Genomic DNA, 16,799 nt, shown 5'->3' with positions numbered 1-16,799 from the left:
TTGATTTTTAAGTATTTGATCAGCTTTGCATTCCAGGTTTATGTTTTACTTTGTAATTACATATTTTTTTTTATGTATTGCAGGATTTGATGTGCTAATAATTTGTTGCAATTTTTGCTTCCTATGTTCATGACAGATATTAATCTGTAATTTTCTTTTCTTTGTACTACCTTTGGCTAACTTTGGTATTGACATAATTTTTCTGGAGGGCAATTTGTAAATTATAACAAAAGTCTTTAAAATGTGTTCGCCTAAGGATTCCACTTTGAAGAATTTATCTTAAGGAAATAGAGATTTCTATTATACACAGACTTTGGGTTCAGGAAGACCTGGATTTAAGTATGAACCCAATCATTTATTAACTGCTTAAATTCTGTGGGTCTGTTTTCCAATCTGTAAAATGGGGATAAGAGGACCTATTTCAGACCTTATATAATTGAGACAATTCACACACAATTCTCAACATCCAGTAAGCTTTAAGTAAATGGTAACTCTTGGTATTATGTTATACTCTCTGGCCTCTCTGTAGGACAATTCTGTTCAAATCGGAGGATGTTATCTTTGCTTCTGTATTGGCTCCCACTTTGAATCTCCTTAATGGTTGGTAGTCTTCCTCATCTCTAATTTCGCTATCTTCTATTAGACGTGTTAGGCCTTGAGAATACAAAAGCAACAAAAGATATTGTCCTTGTTTTCAGAGAGATGAACCTACTAGATACAGGCGCAAACGGTATCAAGTAATGTAACAGAACAAAAGTGAGACATCTGCCCAAGGGGCAGCCGACCCTGGACACGCATTCGGAACGTTAGTGTCAGCTGACACTCGGGAGTGACAGCTCGGGCGGTCACCGAGCTGGGAAGACAGGAGGGAGTGCCGCAACTTCTTCAGTGTAGCCTTAAGTCGCGGTGAGGGGCGCGTAGAGACTTGCTGCTCCCATAGCAACGGGACTAGCCACCCTCTACAGGCCTGACGGGTTACTTCCGTTCACCGTCGGCTGAGCCAAGAAAGGCCGCTTCCGAGCCTGCAGCCCCCGAGGCGCGCGGGCCCGGTTGTAACTGAACAACCCGACCCTCACGTCTCTGATTGGCTCAGGCAGAGGAAGGGGGCGGGAGAGTGAAAACGAGGGGCGTGGCCTGCTTCCACTGAAACTTGTGGTTTCCCCCCTCCCCTCACGGCGGAAGCCGACCTCGCCCGCCCCGGAAGTGCAAATTGTGTGGTCTGGCAGGTGTGGATTCCGCCTGTGAAGGCTGAAGGCAGCTACCTTAGAGATGCCGGGGTCCGCAGCGAAGGGCTCGGAGTTGTCAGAGAGGATCGAGAGCTTCGTGGAGACCCTGAAGCGGGGTGGTGGGCCGCGCAGCTCTGAGGAAATGGCTCGGGAGACCCTGGGGCTGCTACGCCAGATCATTACGGACCACCGCTGGAGCAACGCGGGTGAGGCCGGCCTGCCTCCGTCAGCAAACCCGGCCCCTGTCTGTTCCCGATCCCAAGGCTGAAAGTTTCCCAGGCCTCACTTCGCGTTGGCCCTTCTTATCATCTCTCTTTTGGACTATAGGGGAGCTGATGGAGCTGATCCGCAGAGAGGGCAGGAGGATGACGGCCGCTCAGCCCTCCGAGACCACCGTGGGCAACATGGTGCGGAGAGTGCTCAAGATTATCCGGGAGGAGTATGGCAGGTCAGGCTCACATCCTGGGCTCCGGGTTGGATACAGTGACACTTTTTCCACGGGCCCCTCTCCCTGCTCGGAGACTTTATTGGAGCTGAGCAGCCCTTGTTACCTGCCTGACCACTCCTCCTCCCCACCTCTCTCTTTGCGTCTTGTTGCCTCTATAGACTCCATGGACGCAGCGACGAGAGTGATCAGCAGGAGTCCCTGCACAAACTGTTGACATCCGGAGGTCTGAACGAGGATTTCAGCTTCCATTATGCCCAACTCCAGTCCAACATCATTGAGGCGATTAATGAGCTGCTAGTGGAGCTGGGTAAGAGGCCTGATCGCTGGGAAAATGGGACTGGTCACAGGCAAATAAGGGAACAGAAGCCCCTGAAGGTTGTTCATTAGCAGAGATGGGATATTACCAGTCTTCTGGTTCTCAGAGGTTTAGACAAACCTTCCTGATTAGGAAATGTTGCAACAGGTGACGGGACCAAAGTAACCCTCTCTACTTTTCCTTACAGACCAATCCTTGATAGACTGCAAGTCTGTGCAGTGGCACAGACTCTATTAGGACAGAGTTTTATTTTCATTGTAAAGAAGATGAACTCCCTAGAGAACCAGGTCGATAGACCGCCTTCACTATCTCTGAATTTTTATACACACGTACACTATACCATTTCTATCCCGCTTGTCATTGCAGTCCAAGTGACTTGCAGATATTCATTATAATCAGATGATGAAGAAGCTGCTTCCAAATTCCTCCCCCGTTTTTCTTCTCTGGCCATTCTCTCTCACGTAGAAGTGTTGTGGCCACCTTTTGAAGGAAGAGTTCTTTTAGGCAGAAACTCTGTTTACCCGATTCTTAGCACTTTAGGATTTCCCAGATTGCCATTCCTTGGCTGAATTCACTGTCTTCAAAATCGGTTGTAAGGAGCTCTGTAGTGACAGAGGTGGTTGATAGATAGGGGTACTTCTGGAAGAGGGCAGGCAGAAAATCCCAGAGTGGGGCTTTTAAGAAATTGTGACATAGCTGGGCGTGGTGGCTCACACCTGTAATCCCACAAATTTGGGAGGCCAAGGTGAGTGGATTGCTTGCGACCAGGAGTTCAAAACCAGCCTGGGCAACATAGTGGGACCCTATCTCTATTTAAAAAAAAAAAAAAGGCCGGGAGCGGTGGCTCAAGCCTGTAATCCCAGCACTTTGGGAGGCCGAGACGGGCGGATCACTAGGTCAGGAGATTGAGACCATCCTGGCTAATACGGTGAAACCTCGTCTCTACTAAAAAATACAAAAAACTAGCCGGGCGAGGTGGCGGGCGCCTGTAGTCCCAGCTGCTCGGGAGGCTGAGGCAGGAGAATGGCGTAGACCCGGGCGGCGGAGCTTGCAGTGAGCTGACATCCGGCCACTGCACTCCAGCCTGGGTGACAGAGCGAGACTCTGTCTCAAAAAAAAAAAAAAAAAAAAAAAAGGTGACATTTCACTTTAAGCACATTAACCCTGTGGTACCAGGGGCTGCTAGGTTGGCAGTGCATGTGAAGGGCAGACATCTTTTTCTGTACACTCATAATGTGTGTTTGTGATATAGCATAGCAATTTCATATATATATATATATATATATATATTTTTTTTTTTTTTCAAAACTGTTTTTACAGAAGGGACAACGGAGAACATTGCAGCCCAGGCTCTGGAGCATATTCACTCCAATGAGGTGATCATGACCATTGGCTTCTCCCGAACAGTAGAGGCCTTCCTCAAAGAGGCTGCCCGAAAGAGGAAATTCCATGTCATTGTAGCAGAGTGTGCTCCTTTCTGCCAGGTAAGGAGACTGCTGTAGCTGCTACTAAGAAAAATGGAAAATGAAGAAGAAGTAAATAAGGGATGGGTAGGGCCATTCCAACCTCGAATTGATAAGCAAGACTTTGAGACACTGAGAAGATAAACTAAAACATTAAGGGAATTTTCAAGGTGTTCGTCCTGTGAACATTCTTAAATAGTGGTTTAAGAAAGTTGGGACTGGGAGCGGTGGTTCATGCCCATAATCCCAGCACTTTGGGAGGCTGAGGTGGGCGGATCACCTGATGTCAGGAGTTCGAGAGCAGCCTGGCCAACATGACGAAACCCCATCTCTACTAAAAATACAAAAATTAGCTGGGCATGCTGGTGCATGCCTGTAATCCCAGCTACTCTGGAGGTTGAGGCAGGAGAATTGCTTGAACCTGGAAAGCAGAGGTTGCAATGAGCCAAGATCGCGCCACTGCACTCCAGCCTACTATACCACAGAGCAAGACTCTGTCTCAGAAAAAAAAAAAAAAAAAAAGGTGGTGAACTGCTGGGTCCGAGGAAACATAGGTTGGTTCTTTTAGGAATCAAAGCAGGGTAAATTACCTTGGGGATGACTGATGCTTGGTCTGACCTCACTCGATCCTAAGTAAATAATAGGTCTCAAAAAGGAAGTATGTAAGGATGCAGGATGTTTTAAAATAATGAGCCAGGAGCTATCTTGTCAGCAATCGTGATTATGTTATACACACACGTTGTATTTCCAGTTTTTTTTTTTTTTTTTGAGGCGGAGTCTCGCTCTGTCGCCCAGACTGGAGTGCAGTGGCCAGATCTCAGCTCACTGCAAGCTCCGCCTCCCGGGTTTACGCCATTCTTCTGCCTCAGCCTCCTGAGTAGCTGGGACTACAGGCGCCCGCCACCTCGCCCGGCTCATTTTTGTATTTTTAGTAGAGACGGGGTTTCACCGTGTTAGCCAGGATGGTCTCAATCTCCTGACCTCGTGATCCGCCCATCTCGGCCTCCCAAAGTGCTGGGATTACAGGCTTGAGCCACCGCGCCCGGCCGTATTTCCAGTTTTGTGGCTGGAGCACTAGATATTTATTAGCTTCCCCTGGGCTTCCCTACAGCTTACCAGAGCTATGATAGTCCAAAAACTTAGTTGTCTGAAAAATGAGTTATCTATTGGAAATTATGTGCTGGATATGCCCATATCACACAATTCCCCAGATCCAGTTACATTTGAGAGCACTTTTCACTGTTTCTCACTCTTTCTCTTAGAATCAGCCTTTCCCTCCCATTGTAGGGTCATGAAATGGCTGTGAATTTGTCCAAAGCAGGTATTGAGACAACTGTCATGACTGATGCTGCCATTTTTGCCGTTATGTCAAGAGTCAACAAGGTGGGTATATTTGGAGTTATGTTGAATTAATGAAGATTATGTTTCTAAAATTGATTTTTATCTCCTGTAATATCCATGGTGAGAGAAGGAAGTTTCTAGCACCTTTCAAAGTACATACGTAGGCCTTTTAAATCTGTTAACTGAATTTCTTTTCCCTTTTTCTGCATCATTGTTCCTCTCTTGAAGTAGCCTCTAAATTTGGTTGAAGCATTGAAAAGAATGAAGTATTAAATAGAACTAAAGCAAGAGTGTCAGTTGCTAGGGATTGGCTACAAGGCTCCTGCCTTATGCTCAAAGAGCTTGGCAGTTGTCGATAGTGAATGAAAAAGGTTCCTGGCTTCTCAGAAGGTATGGCATCTCAATTTCCAGAAAATATGGGACTGAGAGCAGTAGGTTTTGCAGTTTCTTGTCCCATTTTACATTCATTCTTTCCTTGGCAACCTACTTTTAAGCTAGAACTTGTATTGAGCCAGGGATCCCTTCCCCTATACCAGTCTGTGACCCCTCACGATACCATTCTGAGGCCTGAGCATTCAGCTTTTTGTGGCCAGTGGCCCTTTTAAGGCTCCACCCCCAGGATGACTCACATTTTTCTTCTTGTCTCAAAGGTAATCATTGGCACGAAGACCATCCTGGCCAATGGTGCCCTGAGAGCTGTGACAGGAACTCACACTCTGGCACTGGCAGCAAAACACCATTCCACCCCACTCATCGTCTGTGCACCTATGTTCAAACTTTCCCCACAGGTATGTGTGTCTGTCTTTAGCTAGAAGCCAGCAGAAAGAAGGAAGCCAGAGGGTAGGCTTGAACTCTGGGACTTCAACCAACTCACTCCAGGGCCTCCATTTATCTGCATTTACTCAATGGATTACACCCAGTGGAGGCTGGAAAGAACCACAGAAGTCTTGATTCAGTAAAATAGTTGAGAGTTCTAAGCTGCCAGCTTTAGGAAGGCAAGATTGTGCGGACAATATGTAGTTGGGAAAGGTCCTTTCCTTACGATTGCCACCACTCCCCGTCGCCTGACCATTTCTGAAAATGCCAAGCAGGTTGAAAGTAGGATCATAGAATCAGTTTTGTTATTGTTGCAGGGCCTGTCCTTTATAACCTGAATACAAGCAGGGACTAAGTGAAGAGACATTTCATCAGTGATAGAAGCTATTTGCTTTGAAAACATCAAACTATTTATAGTCTCTATTTTTTAAATTGAGGTGAAATTCACATAACATACAATTAACCATTTTAAAGTATACAATTTAGTGGTATCTAGTATATTCACAGCATTGTACAACCACCACTCTCTAGTTTCAAAACTTTTTCTCCACTCTAGAAAAACTCTCTGTACCCATTAAGTAATCTCTCCCTATTTCTCCTTCTCCCCATCTCCTCTAATCTGCTCCTGTCTCTATGGATTTGTCCATTTTGTATAAAAGGAATCATAATATGTGACATGTTGTGCCTGACTTTTTTCACTTAGCATGATGTTTTCAAAGTTCATCCATGTTGTAATGTCAGAATTTCCTTTTGAGGTGGAATAATATTCCTTTATATGAACATACCACAATTTATTAATCCATTCATCTGTTTATGGGCATTTGGGTTGGTTCCACCTTTTGGCTTTTGTGAATAATCATGCTATAAGCATCTGTGTATAAATTTTCTGTGTGGACATGTTTTCATTTCTCTAGGGTACATATCTAGGAGTGGAATTGCTGGGTCTCTAGTTTTTAAAAATTTTTTCCTTTCTAGTTCCCCAATGAAGAAGACTCATTTCATAAGTTTGTGGCTCCTGAAGAAGTCCTGCCATTCACAGAAGGTACAAAAGCTGTGTGTGCATGTGCGCATGCGTGCATGTGTTGTGTGTATTCGGGGTTTGTGCGTGCATGTGTTTTGGTCTTTTTGTTGTTTTGTTGGTCAGTAGAACTGAATGCTGTCAGGTTGTGTTTTTTATCATACTTCTTGGCGGGGGGGGGGGGACTGTTTTCTTTAGCAGCTGAAAGTGCTTGAGGACCTGATCAAGTCCATGTTAATTTGTTCTGAGACAAATGTATTTTAGATTTGTTGGGGCTACTGTGGGTTGGATCATCTAGCATTGTCTGGGTTTGGCTTTGCATGCTCTTTGAGATATAAACAACCAATTGGGAAAATGTACCTGTTTTCCTGCTATATAAGGAGTCATTTTGGTAAATTGACTCCCAAAGGAAGCAGGCTGTGAAATGTTCCTACTTAGAAAACTTGCCTGTAGCCTGGATAATCTCATGTGTTGGGGTTCTTTTCTCTGGCTCCTTCTGAAGGCAGCAGCTCAGCTCATTATGCCTGCAGCCTCATCAGCAAGGGTGGCCTTATACACCCTCTGAGAGCAACACATAGTAGTTGGGGTCCTAGTTCCTCTTAGAAGTTGAATGACTTCATCCCTTTATTTAAATAAACATTCATTCTTCAGGAAATAGTTACTGAGCACCTACAATGTATCCAGCACTCTTCTAGGCACTGAAGATATCACAATAAATGAAAAAGATAAGGCCCTGTTCCCACACATTCTATTGTGGAAGACAGATGAGAAAGTATCAGGTCATGGGATGCCTGAGGACAAGCAAGGCTGATGTGATAGAAAGTGGCTAGGGGCCTAACTGAGATTGAGGAAGGGTCTTCATGAGATGACATTTCATCTGAGTCCTGAATGAATACAGTCCACCATATGAAGATCATCGAGTTTTCCATGAGCTGGTGCAGGGGGCTTAGCCAGTTAGAAAAGGATGGCATACATGGCTAGACAGTAATGAGCAAGGGGAAGAGTGGTCCAAATTGTAATTCATGTGGTGTGGCAGGGAGGGCCCAGATCTTAAATTTCAATCCTGAGTTTGAATTTTATTCTAAGGGCTGTGCAGAGGCACGGAAGAGTTGTAAGCAGGGGTTGTCATGATCTGAAGTCATCTCTTCTGGTTTGCATTTTTCCATAGCTTCCCATCTTTGGGGAGCTAATATGCCTGCATTCTCGAGGTTGGAATCTATATGCTACTTAATTATGAGAGAGGGAGGCTCAGTTTTACCTTTAGCACGTGTGCTTGCCTTTCAGGGGACATTCTGGAGAAGGTCAGCGTGCACTGCCCTGTGTTTGACTACGTCCCACCAGAGCTCATTACCCTCTTTATCTCCAACATTGGTGGGAATGCACCTTCCTACATCTACCGCCTGATGAGTGAACTCTACCATCCTGATGATCATGTTTTATGACCGACCACACTTGTCCTAAGCAGAGATTGTTTAGGCAGATACAGAATGAAGAGGAGACTTGAGTGCTGCTGCTGAAACATATCCTTGCAATGTGGGACTGCACAGGAGTACACCTAAAAAAAATCCTTGATACTGTTGCCTGCCTTTTTAGTCACCCTGTATCAAGGGCACACATCCAGGACTGTGTCTTGCCTTTCAGATCTTAACAGAGCAGTGGAGCTTAACCTGTTGATTTTGGAGCCTCTTAGTGACCTGGTTGCGTCTGTGTCAGGAACTTAAACTTTCTGGTTCAGTAGTGTGTTAAACATAACACTGAATACCTTGCTGGGATACAGATTTTTGCTCAGAAATGGCTACGACACTTCTTCTAGGCTCTGCCAATAAAAGCCACTTGAAGGTTCCATAGTTGGTTTATTGATTGTCCTACTCTGACAGAACTGCTTGAAACAGCAGCAGCAGAGCCTTTTTTGTGTTTGCATAGAGGGCTGTAGTTAGCGGGAAAAGTATACAACATGGAAGTAGTGGCCAGATACAGTGGCTCCCATTTGTAATCCTGGCACTTTGGGAGGGTAAGGTGGGAAGATTGTTTGAGGCCTGGAGTTTGAGATTAGCCTGGCAACATAGCAAGATCCTGTCTCTACAAAATTTTTTTTTTTTAAATTAGCCAGACATGGTGGGACATACCTGTGGCCTTGCTATTCTGGAGGCTGAGGTGGGAGGATCACTTGAGCCCATGAGTTCAAGGCTTCAGTGAGCTATGATTGTACCACTGCACTCCCGGGATGATAAGCAAGACCCTGTCTCTAAATAAAATTAAAAAACAGAAGTACAAATGAAAGTATAGTTTCTTTTACAATTCACTGCTCATGGCCCCAGACAGCTTGTTAATAGGCTAAAACGGTAGTTCCAAAACCTCTCTGATCATCAGAATCACCTGAGTCATTCCGGTCACTCACTCACACAGTCTTGGGTTTCATCTTCGACCTACTGCATCTGATCTCTGGGTTACCACCTGGGAATCTGTTTAAAGCTTCCCAGAAAAGGATAGTCTCATGCAGTGTTTATAGGACTATAAATTGGTACAACCTTTTAGAGGGCAATTTGGAAGCTGTATTTCTATAATTATTTGTATAAGCACAAAGATTTATACAGTAGTTTTTATGTCATAGCCTAAGTGTCCAGCTACAGGAGACACGTTGAGTAAGGATTGACAGTTACACTGCGGAACATTATACATGGCAATAGAAATTTCAGAAGGATGGCTGGAGGCGCAGTGTCTGGATTGAAGACATCTGGGCTGGTTCACTGCATTTAATGTGAATTCGTTACCAATATTTAAAAATCTGGAGATTGCACATTTCAAAAATTCAGATTTCTTGCTCTTCTTGAAAACTCGAATTTGGCAACTCTGGGCCAACATTTCCAAATGGCAGTAGTTAGTTTGCAGTTGGGTAATGTCTGATGCAATTAGATGAAACATCTCCAGTTTTCTGCAGTTCCTACTGGATCCATTTAACTCATTTATGTTATCTGCCTAACCCCTGTAGGCATCTGAGTTGTGATCCTGGTGTTAATAGGACAGATTTGCAAGGAAGTCCATTTGATACTCTGTTAGTTAAAAACAAGCTGGGAAAAACAAAAAGCTGCAGAGTAATGTGCATAATACGGACTCATTTCATTAAAACAACAACACTGGCCGGGCTCAGCGGCTCACGCCTATAATCCGAGCACTTTGGGAGGCCAAGGAGGGCAGATCACTTGAGGTCAGGAGTTTGAGACCAGCCTGGTCAAAATGGCGAAACTAAAATAATATAATAAAAATAAAATTTTTAGTCTCCACTAAAAATACAAAAGTTAGCCAGGTGTGGTTGTGGGTACCTGTAGTCCCAGCTACTCCGGAGTCTGAACTGGGGAAGTGGATGCTGCAGTGAGCAGTGCCATTGGGCCACTGCACTTTAGCTTGGGCAAGCATGGGTGAGACTCTGTCTGACAAAAACAAAACAAAATTATATGTACACGTATAGGGAAACAGTATAGAAGTAAAATACCAAGCACGGCAAGCAGAGGGACATCCTCTCATTTTGTTGACATGTTTATGCTTACATACTGTTTCCGGTTTTTAACCTAAAAAGTCTCCCAGGTGATCCAGATTTTCTGCCATGTTTAGGAACTTGTGGTCCAAAGCAGGGCCTCTTGTGCAGTGTCTGTGTGGGTGGAGGGAGCACTAAGAATCTGCATGTTTAACAAATAAGCACACTGTGGGCTTTGAACAGGTGATTTGAAACCACATTTTGGTGAACACTGGGCAGAGGTAGGTTCTGAGGGAAAGGCCTCTATTCTTTGATACCTCTTTGAGAGAGATCTTTGCCTTAGGTCTTCCAGAGAGGGAAAAAAGTAAGACCTCAGAAAGTCAGTATTTTACACTGACCTAACAACTGTATGACTCAGAAGAGCCTGACTCACTCAGGCTCAGTCTTTCTATTATTTCTTAAAGCATCTAAGACCCCACACTTTCTCAGTGAAGTGGCTTGTAGCTACCAATTACGAGCAATTGTCTCCTCCAAAGGCACCAATTCTAACAGCAATTCACTTGGGTACAATTGTGTGGTTTGGAGTAAGAGCAGCAGTGAGGCAAGGAAATTAAATCTGTTCCTGGCTCCAAAAATGCTTTATGATACTTGTCCTTTGTCCATCTTAGTCTCTGTGTCTAAAATTAGCACCAACATCCTTCCCAGGCATGACTGAGATGGATGAAGGTTATAAGGGTAGAAGCTCTCTTTCTCATCAGCTCTTACAGTGCTAAGAACAGAACTGCAGGAATGCATACTTTTTAGAATCTTTATGCCCCCAATTAAGTAAACCCTATTGAGGCTCATCTTCCTATTTCCCCTCTCTTCGTTTCCCTATTTGAGGAGGGGTAAGTATCAGAAAGAGAGAACCTGAACTGAACAGGAGGAAACAGAAGTTCCACGTCAACTCACTACCTGTCAGCATTGGTATCGGGGTGCCCACCTCCCACCCCTGCCTTGCTGGCAGAACCAAGAAACTCGAAAAAAAAAACAAACAAAAAAACAACTGTTGTAGCTTGGAGAGAATTAATAGAACTAGGATTCCATGGATGTGAAAGTCTTCCTGAATATGTTAAATAAACCAAGTTAGATAACTGCAGTTTGTAAAGACACTTTTTTTCCCACGGTTTCTATCTTCCAGTTTGGGCAGAGGGCAGGAGAGGCACAATTCTTGGAACTTGAATAAGGAACAGAAATTCCTAATTTAGCCTCAGAAGAGACGTCTCAGAAAAATACTCTACCAGGAAAAACTGAAGTGTAAAACGATGCCTCAAAGAAATCAATGCTGGTACCCATAGGATCATATGTTTCATGGATGTGCTTCAAAACTATTTCTCAAAGCAATCTGTTGCATCAGTCTTTGGGCTAAGAAAGGCTGCCAGTCACAGTCCCATCATGGAACGACTGGCATACTCTGTAATGATCTGTGAGAATACAGCTACATCAGAACGGCTCTGCCATATAGACAGTACCAATGGTAATGGGATTATTGTAAAGGCCTCATACTATCCACCTGTCCTTGCAAAAACTCCCTTAGCAGACACGCACCTAGTTGACACGAAAGGACCATTTTGAAATGTGATTTGGAAGTGTTTTATATCTGGCCTACTTTGCTTTGAATTACTCTTTCATTTGCCAAAGAGCTCTTGCAAGGTACTGCACAATGGCTAGGCAATTATTATTATTGATGGTAAAAACTGCAATTACTTTTGCACCAACTTAATAATAAAGAGCTAAAGTCTAAACTTCCAGTTTCCTGGCATCCCTCACATGATGGAGGGCAGCGCTTGAGTCTAATCATGCTTGAGATGGTGATTGCCTGATAGGTATATTAAATACTCTGCTGAAGAGACGGATCCTTTCAATAGTGTTTTTTTCAAGCATGTTACATTTAGAATTAAGACCTGCCTAGAAAATAAGCTACTTAGTGCTGAAGAAACAAAAACTTGACAAGATTCCTAAGTCATCATTTATATGTAATATTCTTCTTACAACACTGGGGTTGGAAAGATAACAAATACATAAAAATAAAATTCTGCAGTTAACTAATGTGAAAAAGAGGTAATGCAATGTTGAATAATGAGAAACTGCTAACTGCGGTAGCTAACTCCAAGCCACTTTTTTTTGGACTGCTTGGCCCATCATGGGGCACTCCTTACTTTGGAAGTAGATAAGAGCAAGTTGTAAGGCCAGAGTCAGGCAAGGCTGGCCAAATTCCACTTCTGCAGGCTGCTGCTCAAATCATGCTGGCCTGATAGATTCCCACATGCAGCACACTGCGATTCCCACATGCTTGGATCCGGTTGCCTGGACTATATCTGATGCTTCTGGGTAAGACTGAGTGCTCTGTAACTAATGGGCCTGCGGTGAAAATGATCCAAGGGTTGGAAACATCCTCAGCCATGTGATAACCTGTTTTTTTCCCTGGATATCCTGCACAAGTTCTGATACAATACATTTAGAAGGGAACTCACTGAAGATTTGCTGAATGATGAAGAGAGGGATGGAAGGAAGAAGGACGGAAGGGTTTATTTGGTGCAGATTCTTCAGCATTTTGTTTTCCCAGACTTCCTTCTTTTCCCCTCTTCTGGACCCACCTTTTTGCCATCTCACCATTGACGCGCAGCTTCAGCTGAGAGGGTAAAGACAGACAGGCATGATCGCGAGTAGCCAGCATACTGGCTGGTTCTCTCTGTTAGCAGACTTTTGCAAAGGGTTTGGATGGAATGGGTGGCTCTTCAGGGGGAAAACAAGTCATTCACTCCACTGTGCCATGACTGGCTCCCACCCGAAGCTTCAGCTGAGCTGGCTTGTCAGGGCTCGCTAGGAACTGCTGAGCTGCATCTGCTCTCACTTGGCATGGCTTCCTCAGCCCCTCCACATCTCAAGAATGTGGCCCTGGGCCCCCTCCTGCTCTTACCGTTTTGCTTGCCTGGGTTTTTTCACTGTCTGCCATGCCCAGATCCCAGCTGTTCATTTGTACCTGACCTCTGACTACTGCTAGAACCCCTCCATTCTTACATCTCATGTAGTTCCAGGTCCCCAGCCAGATTCTGGATGTTACCCAAGACCCCTCCCCATTCTGCAGCTTCATTCTAGCCTACACTTTATGTTTTGCCTTAAGCTTTTCCAATACTAGCTCCTATTGCCATCTCTAGTCTTAATTCTGATAGTGGGACTGTTAGCTCCTCTTCTTTCAATAATAAAAGGCTAGCTGTCACTAGCTGTGACTCTAATACCTAACGCCAGAGGAAGCTACTATATTCTATTGTTAGTTTTCTTGTCTTTCTCAGTGACTAAAGCTAAGCCTCTTGAAGGTAGAGACAGCCATAGGAACCTTCACTTCTCAATAAAGTGTTGATGAATGTTACAGAAAAAGGAACTCTCAAGAATGGCTGCATTTCACATCTCATCTCTGAAGTTTTACTCTGAAGTTACTAAAGCCTTCAGTGACCAGAATCGAATGAAGGTGAATCACCAAGTTTATAAATGAATGAATTCCTAATAAATTAAAAATATAAGGGACAGCATATGGGTAATAATGGGAAGGAGTGTGCAGTTTGAAGTCACTGAGACCTGGGTCTGAATTCTGGCTCTCACAGCTAAGCTTTCAGCAAACCAGTTAACTGCTCTGAGCTTCAAAGTTTTATTATACAAAGCGGGACAACCAGGCTCCTAAGAGGACGGCTCTCCCCCTTCGTTTCCCACTTTGTGAAATGGTGATGAAGCTACCACCTTACCTCACGGACTGTCAAGAAATTAAAATAAGATAAAGTATGAGAAAAAATATTTTGTAAACCTTAAAGCACAATATAGGTATTAATGATTACTATTATAAATTACATGTATCTTTGTTCTTATGGCATCTGAGTTAAAAACAACATAAAACCTTAATAGGCAATAAAGGTCATCTATTGGATGTTTTTCTCTAACAGGTTGTTTGAATGCTGAGGCCTGCCCCCACACTTATAAATGATGAAAATAGAATAATTATCTCTGACATTGCTTGAGTCAGGCTAGCCAGGAAGGCCAATGACATAATTTATGGAGGACTTTTTCTAATCCTCTGCTACTCTCAAGAAAATTGTAGTTGGGATTACATATAGCAAAACCTTCTGAAATCATAAGAGGCATTGAGACACTTTTTAAAATCTCTCAAATTGGTCTGACCTGAAAAGATTTTTGCACCTCCCAGGACAGTTGGCCTCTGTGCAGCCCTTAAGCAGGGAGGCGGAGGCCCTGAGGCCACGATGCCACACTAGGCCTGGAGGCAGAGCCCCTGACAGCCTGCAAATCCTCTGAAAACTCCCTCCTTTCTAAGGTCATGTTTTCCCATCTATAAAACACCCGTTTATATGTATTTAGAAGAATAAAAGCCATTTTTAGACAGTAGGGCCTGTTCTTCAGGGTTCCAATTACGTAAATCTACAAGGATCCCCTTGAAAACAAGTGAAGGTTTTCCCTGAACCTTCTCTGGGGCAGATGCTAATGAATGCAATACTTTCATTGCTCCTGTAAGATTCACTTCAAGGCTGCTGGCAAAGGAACTTTTCTTCCATGAGCACGAATTGGTTTCCTGTATTAAAAAATGAGGAAAATCATTCCATTGATATAAAAGCCACTTTGAGCAGGCTGGACAGGAAATACAAAAGTAGAAATTCTCATTGCATCATCTTACTAATTGTATAACACCCCAGTTGCAATAAACATTACCAGCTGGCATTTTGTATTCTTTTCTACTATGCAATTTTAGTCTATTGAGTCCTATTAACCACAAATCATGTGAAAAGGTGTGGGAAAAATAGATTGAGAATGGCATAACAAGCATTTGCAGAATGATCAGTCCTGGTCCCAAGTGAAATTATAAGGGCAATAGATAGGCATAATGTAATAACACCAAGATACTGTTTGAAAGGGACTCAAAGAACCCTTGTCTCCTGAAAGAGAAAGTGTAAACATATTTGGTTAGGTTGAACATAGATATGCTGTGTTTTGATATGACAATTGCTGTCACATAAAGAGATACTTTATGAAGTACCAAAAAAAATCATATTTTAAAAAACAAGCTCATAGTATTTTCACCATTTTACTGGTTTGAGATATTGAATATCAGTCTCTGAGTTTTTAAAGAAAACAAAACAAAAAACCCGGGACAGGACTTTAAATTTTCTCTGTTCTATCCTTGTCCTTTTTATCAATAGTTTTTCTCCCTAAAATAACTAAAGGCCTGATGAAAGCCCTAGAGAATGTTTTCACTGAAAGTAGAGAAACTCTTTAAGTCTGAGATGCAGCACATGAAGCAGCAGCACAGGGAAGTGAAGAAGACTGAAGGGAAAAGAAGGGACCAGTGGAGAAACCCTGGGGGCAGCCTGGGAAGGCAGACTACCCCTTGGACTTGAACATCAGCTGAATTAGATACGCGCAAATGTAAAGCTTGAAAAAAAACTGTACGGACACAAAAATCACACCCTTCAAATAACAAACCAAGCAACCAATCAAAAGGTCATTAAATTTTATCATTAAATAAGTAGCAAAAGGTAGATACTATATGGCAACCTTCTGTATCCATGGATGCAAATGAATGAACTGTCTTTAGGCTTGAATTCCATCTGGCTACTCAACTAGAGGAATCATCTGCTCAAGAAAGACTGATACAAAGAGCCCTGTTGTCTAAGCTGCTCAGGGACACTGGGCTGATTCAGTCAGGGCCGTGCTGGTACCTGCTGCTGCTGCTCTCTGCTCAGAAGCATACAGTGAAAATCCCTTTGTTCCTTTTAGACCAGTGATTCTGTTCTCATGGTGGCTCACAGGGAGGCATGGATTGCTGCAGGCTCTGCGTTGTATCACACTCTGCTTTTCCAAAGAGACGCCAGGCCTGGGCCATTTTGCGAAGTTTAGCGAGATTGGGTTTAATCTATGGGAAGAAAGAATAACTTCAATTAGCAATATGAAAATGTAGGTAGCATACAGGCCAGGTGCAGTGGATCACGCCTGTAATCCCAGCACTCTGGGAGGCCTAGGCAGGCGGATCACAAGGTCAGGAGTTTGAGACCAGCCTGGCCAACATGGTGAAACCCTGTCTCTACTAAAAATACAAAAAAAATTAGCCGGGTGTGGTGGTGCACGTCTGTAATCCCAGCACTCTGGGAGGCTGAGGCAGGCGGATCACAAGGTCAGGAGTTCGAGACCAGCTTGGCCAATATGGTGAAATCCTGTCTCTACTAAAAATACGAAAAAAATTAGCCGGGCGTGGTGGTGCACGTCTGTAATCCCAGCTACTCAGGAGGCTGAGGCAGGAGAATTGCTTGAACCTGGGAGGCGGAGGTTGTGGTGAGCTGAGATTGCGCCACTGCACTCCAGCCTGGGTGACAGAGTGAGACTCCGTCTCAAAAAAATAAAAAATGATAATAATAAAAAAAAGAACAAGAAAATGTAGGTAGCATACAAATATTTCCAAAGTCTGGTTGTTATAATCTGTTTAGATTTCTAACTTCTGGATTCAATAGAGATAATAGATGTTTTTAAGGATCAAAGGGGACTGATAACTTTAAGTCTAGATTCCAAGCTCTTCAGCAATGGAAAAAAACTTTCTTCATATTTTTCTTTGTGAAACAAAGAGGTTTTAATGAAGTAAAATCAGCTATTTAAGTCAGAAAACAT

General features: G+C 43.6%; 2 protein-coding genes across 9 annotated transcripts in view; one reads left to right on the top strand and one right to left on the bottom strand.

Annotated features, from left to right (window-relative positions):
* Window positions 1-1,159: 1,159 nt before the first annotated feature.
* Window positions 1,160-11,117, top strand: EIF2B2 (eukaryotic translation initiation factor 2B subunit beta). The gene is made up of 8 exons (XM_033187415.1): window positions 1,160-1,432; window positions 1,554-1,674; window positions 1,833-1,981; window positions 3,311-3,474; window positions 4,741-4,836; window positions 5,445-5,582; window positions 6,586-6,652; window positions 7,913-11,117. Exons 1-8 carry the CDS (start codon window positions 1,270-1,272, stop codon window positions 8,068-8,070), a joined length of 1,056 nt encoding a protein of 351 aa, XP_033043306.1. The 5' UTR covers window positions 1,160-1,269; the 3' UTR covers window positions 8,071-11,117.
* A 2,655-nt stretch (window positions 11,118-13,772) lies between these two features.
* MLH3 (mutL homolog 3) overlaps window positions 13,773-16,799 on the bottom strand; it is a 37,848-nt gene continuing 34,821 nt past the window's right edge. For 7 of the 8 annotated variants that reach the window (XR_004431503.1, XM_033187409.1, XM_033187406.1 and 4 more), the window contains one exon: window positions 13,966-16,053. Coding sequence is in view for 6 of the 8 variants with exons in the window: in XM_033187409.1 (XP_033043300.1) it covers window positions 15,934-16,053 (120 nt within the window). In the remaining 2 variants the exon portion in view is untranslated. Of the gene's footprint in view, window positions 16,054-16,799 lie in introns of all 8 variants that reach the window. The other variant, XR_004431502.1, reaches the window with a different exon arrangement.

Source organism: Trachypithecus francoisi, unplaced genomic scaffold (genome assembly GCF_009764315.1).
Source record: "Trachypithecus francoisi isolate TF-2019V2 unplaced genomic scaffold, Tfra_2.0 Lachesis_group3, whole genome shotgun sequence".
NCBI classification, from domain to species: Eukaryota; Metazoa; Chordata; class Mammalia; order Primates; family Cercopithecidae; genus Trachypithecus; species Trachypithecus francoisi.
This window is presented reverse-complemented; position numbering and strand designations above follow the sequence as displayed.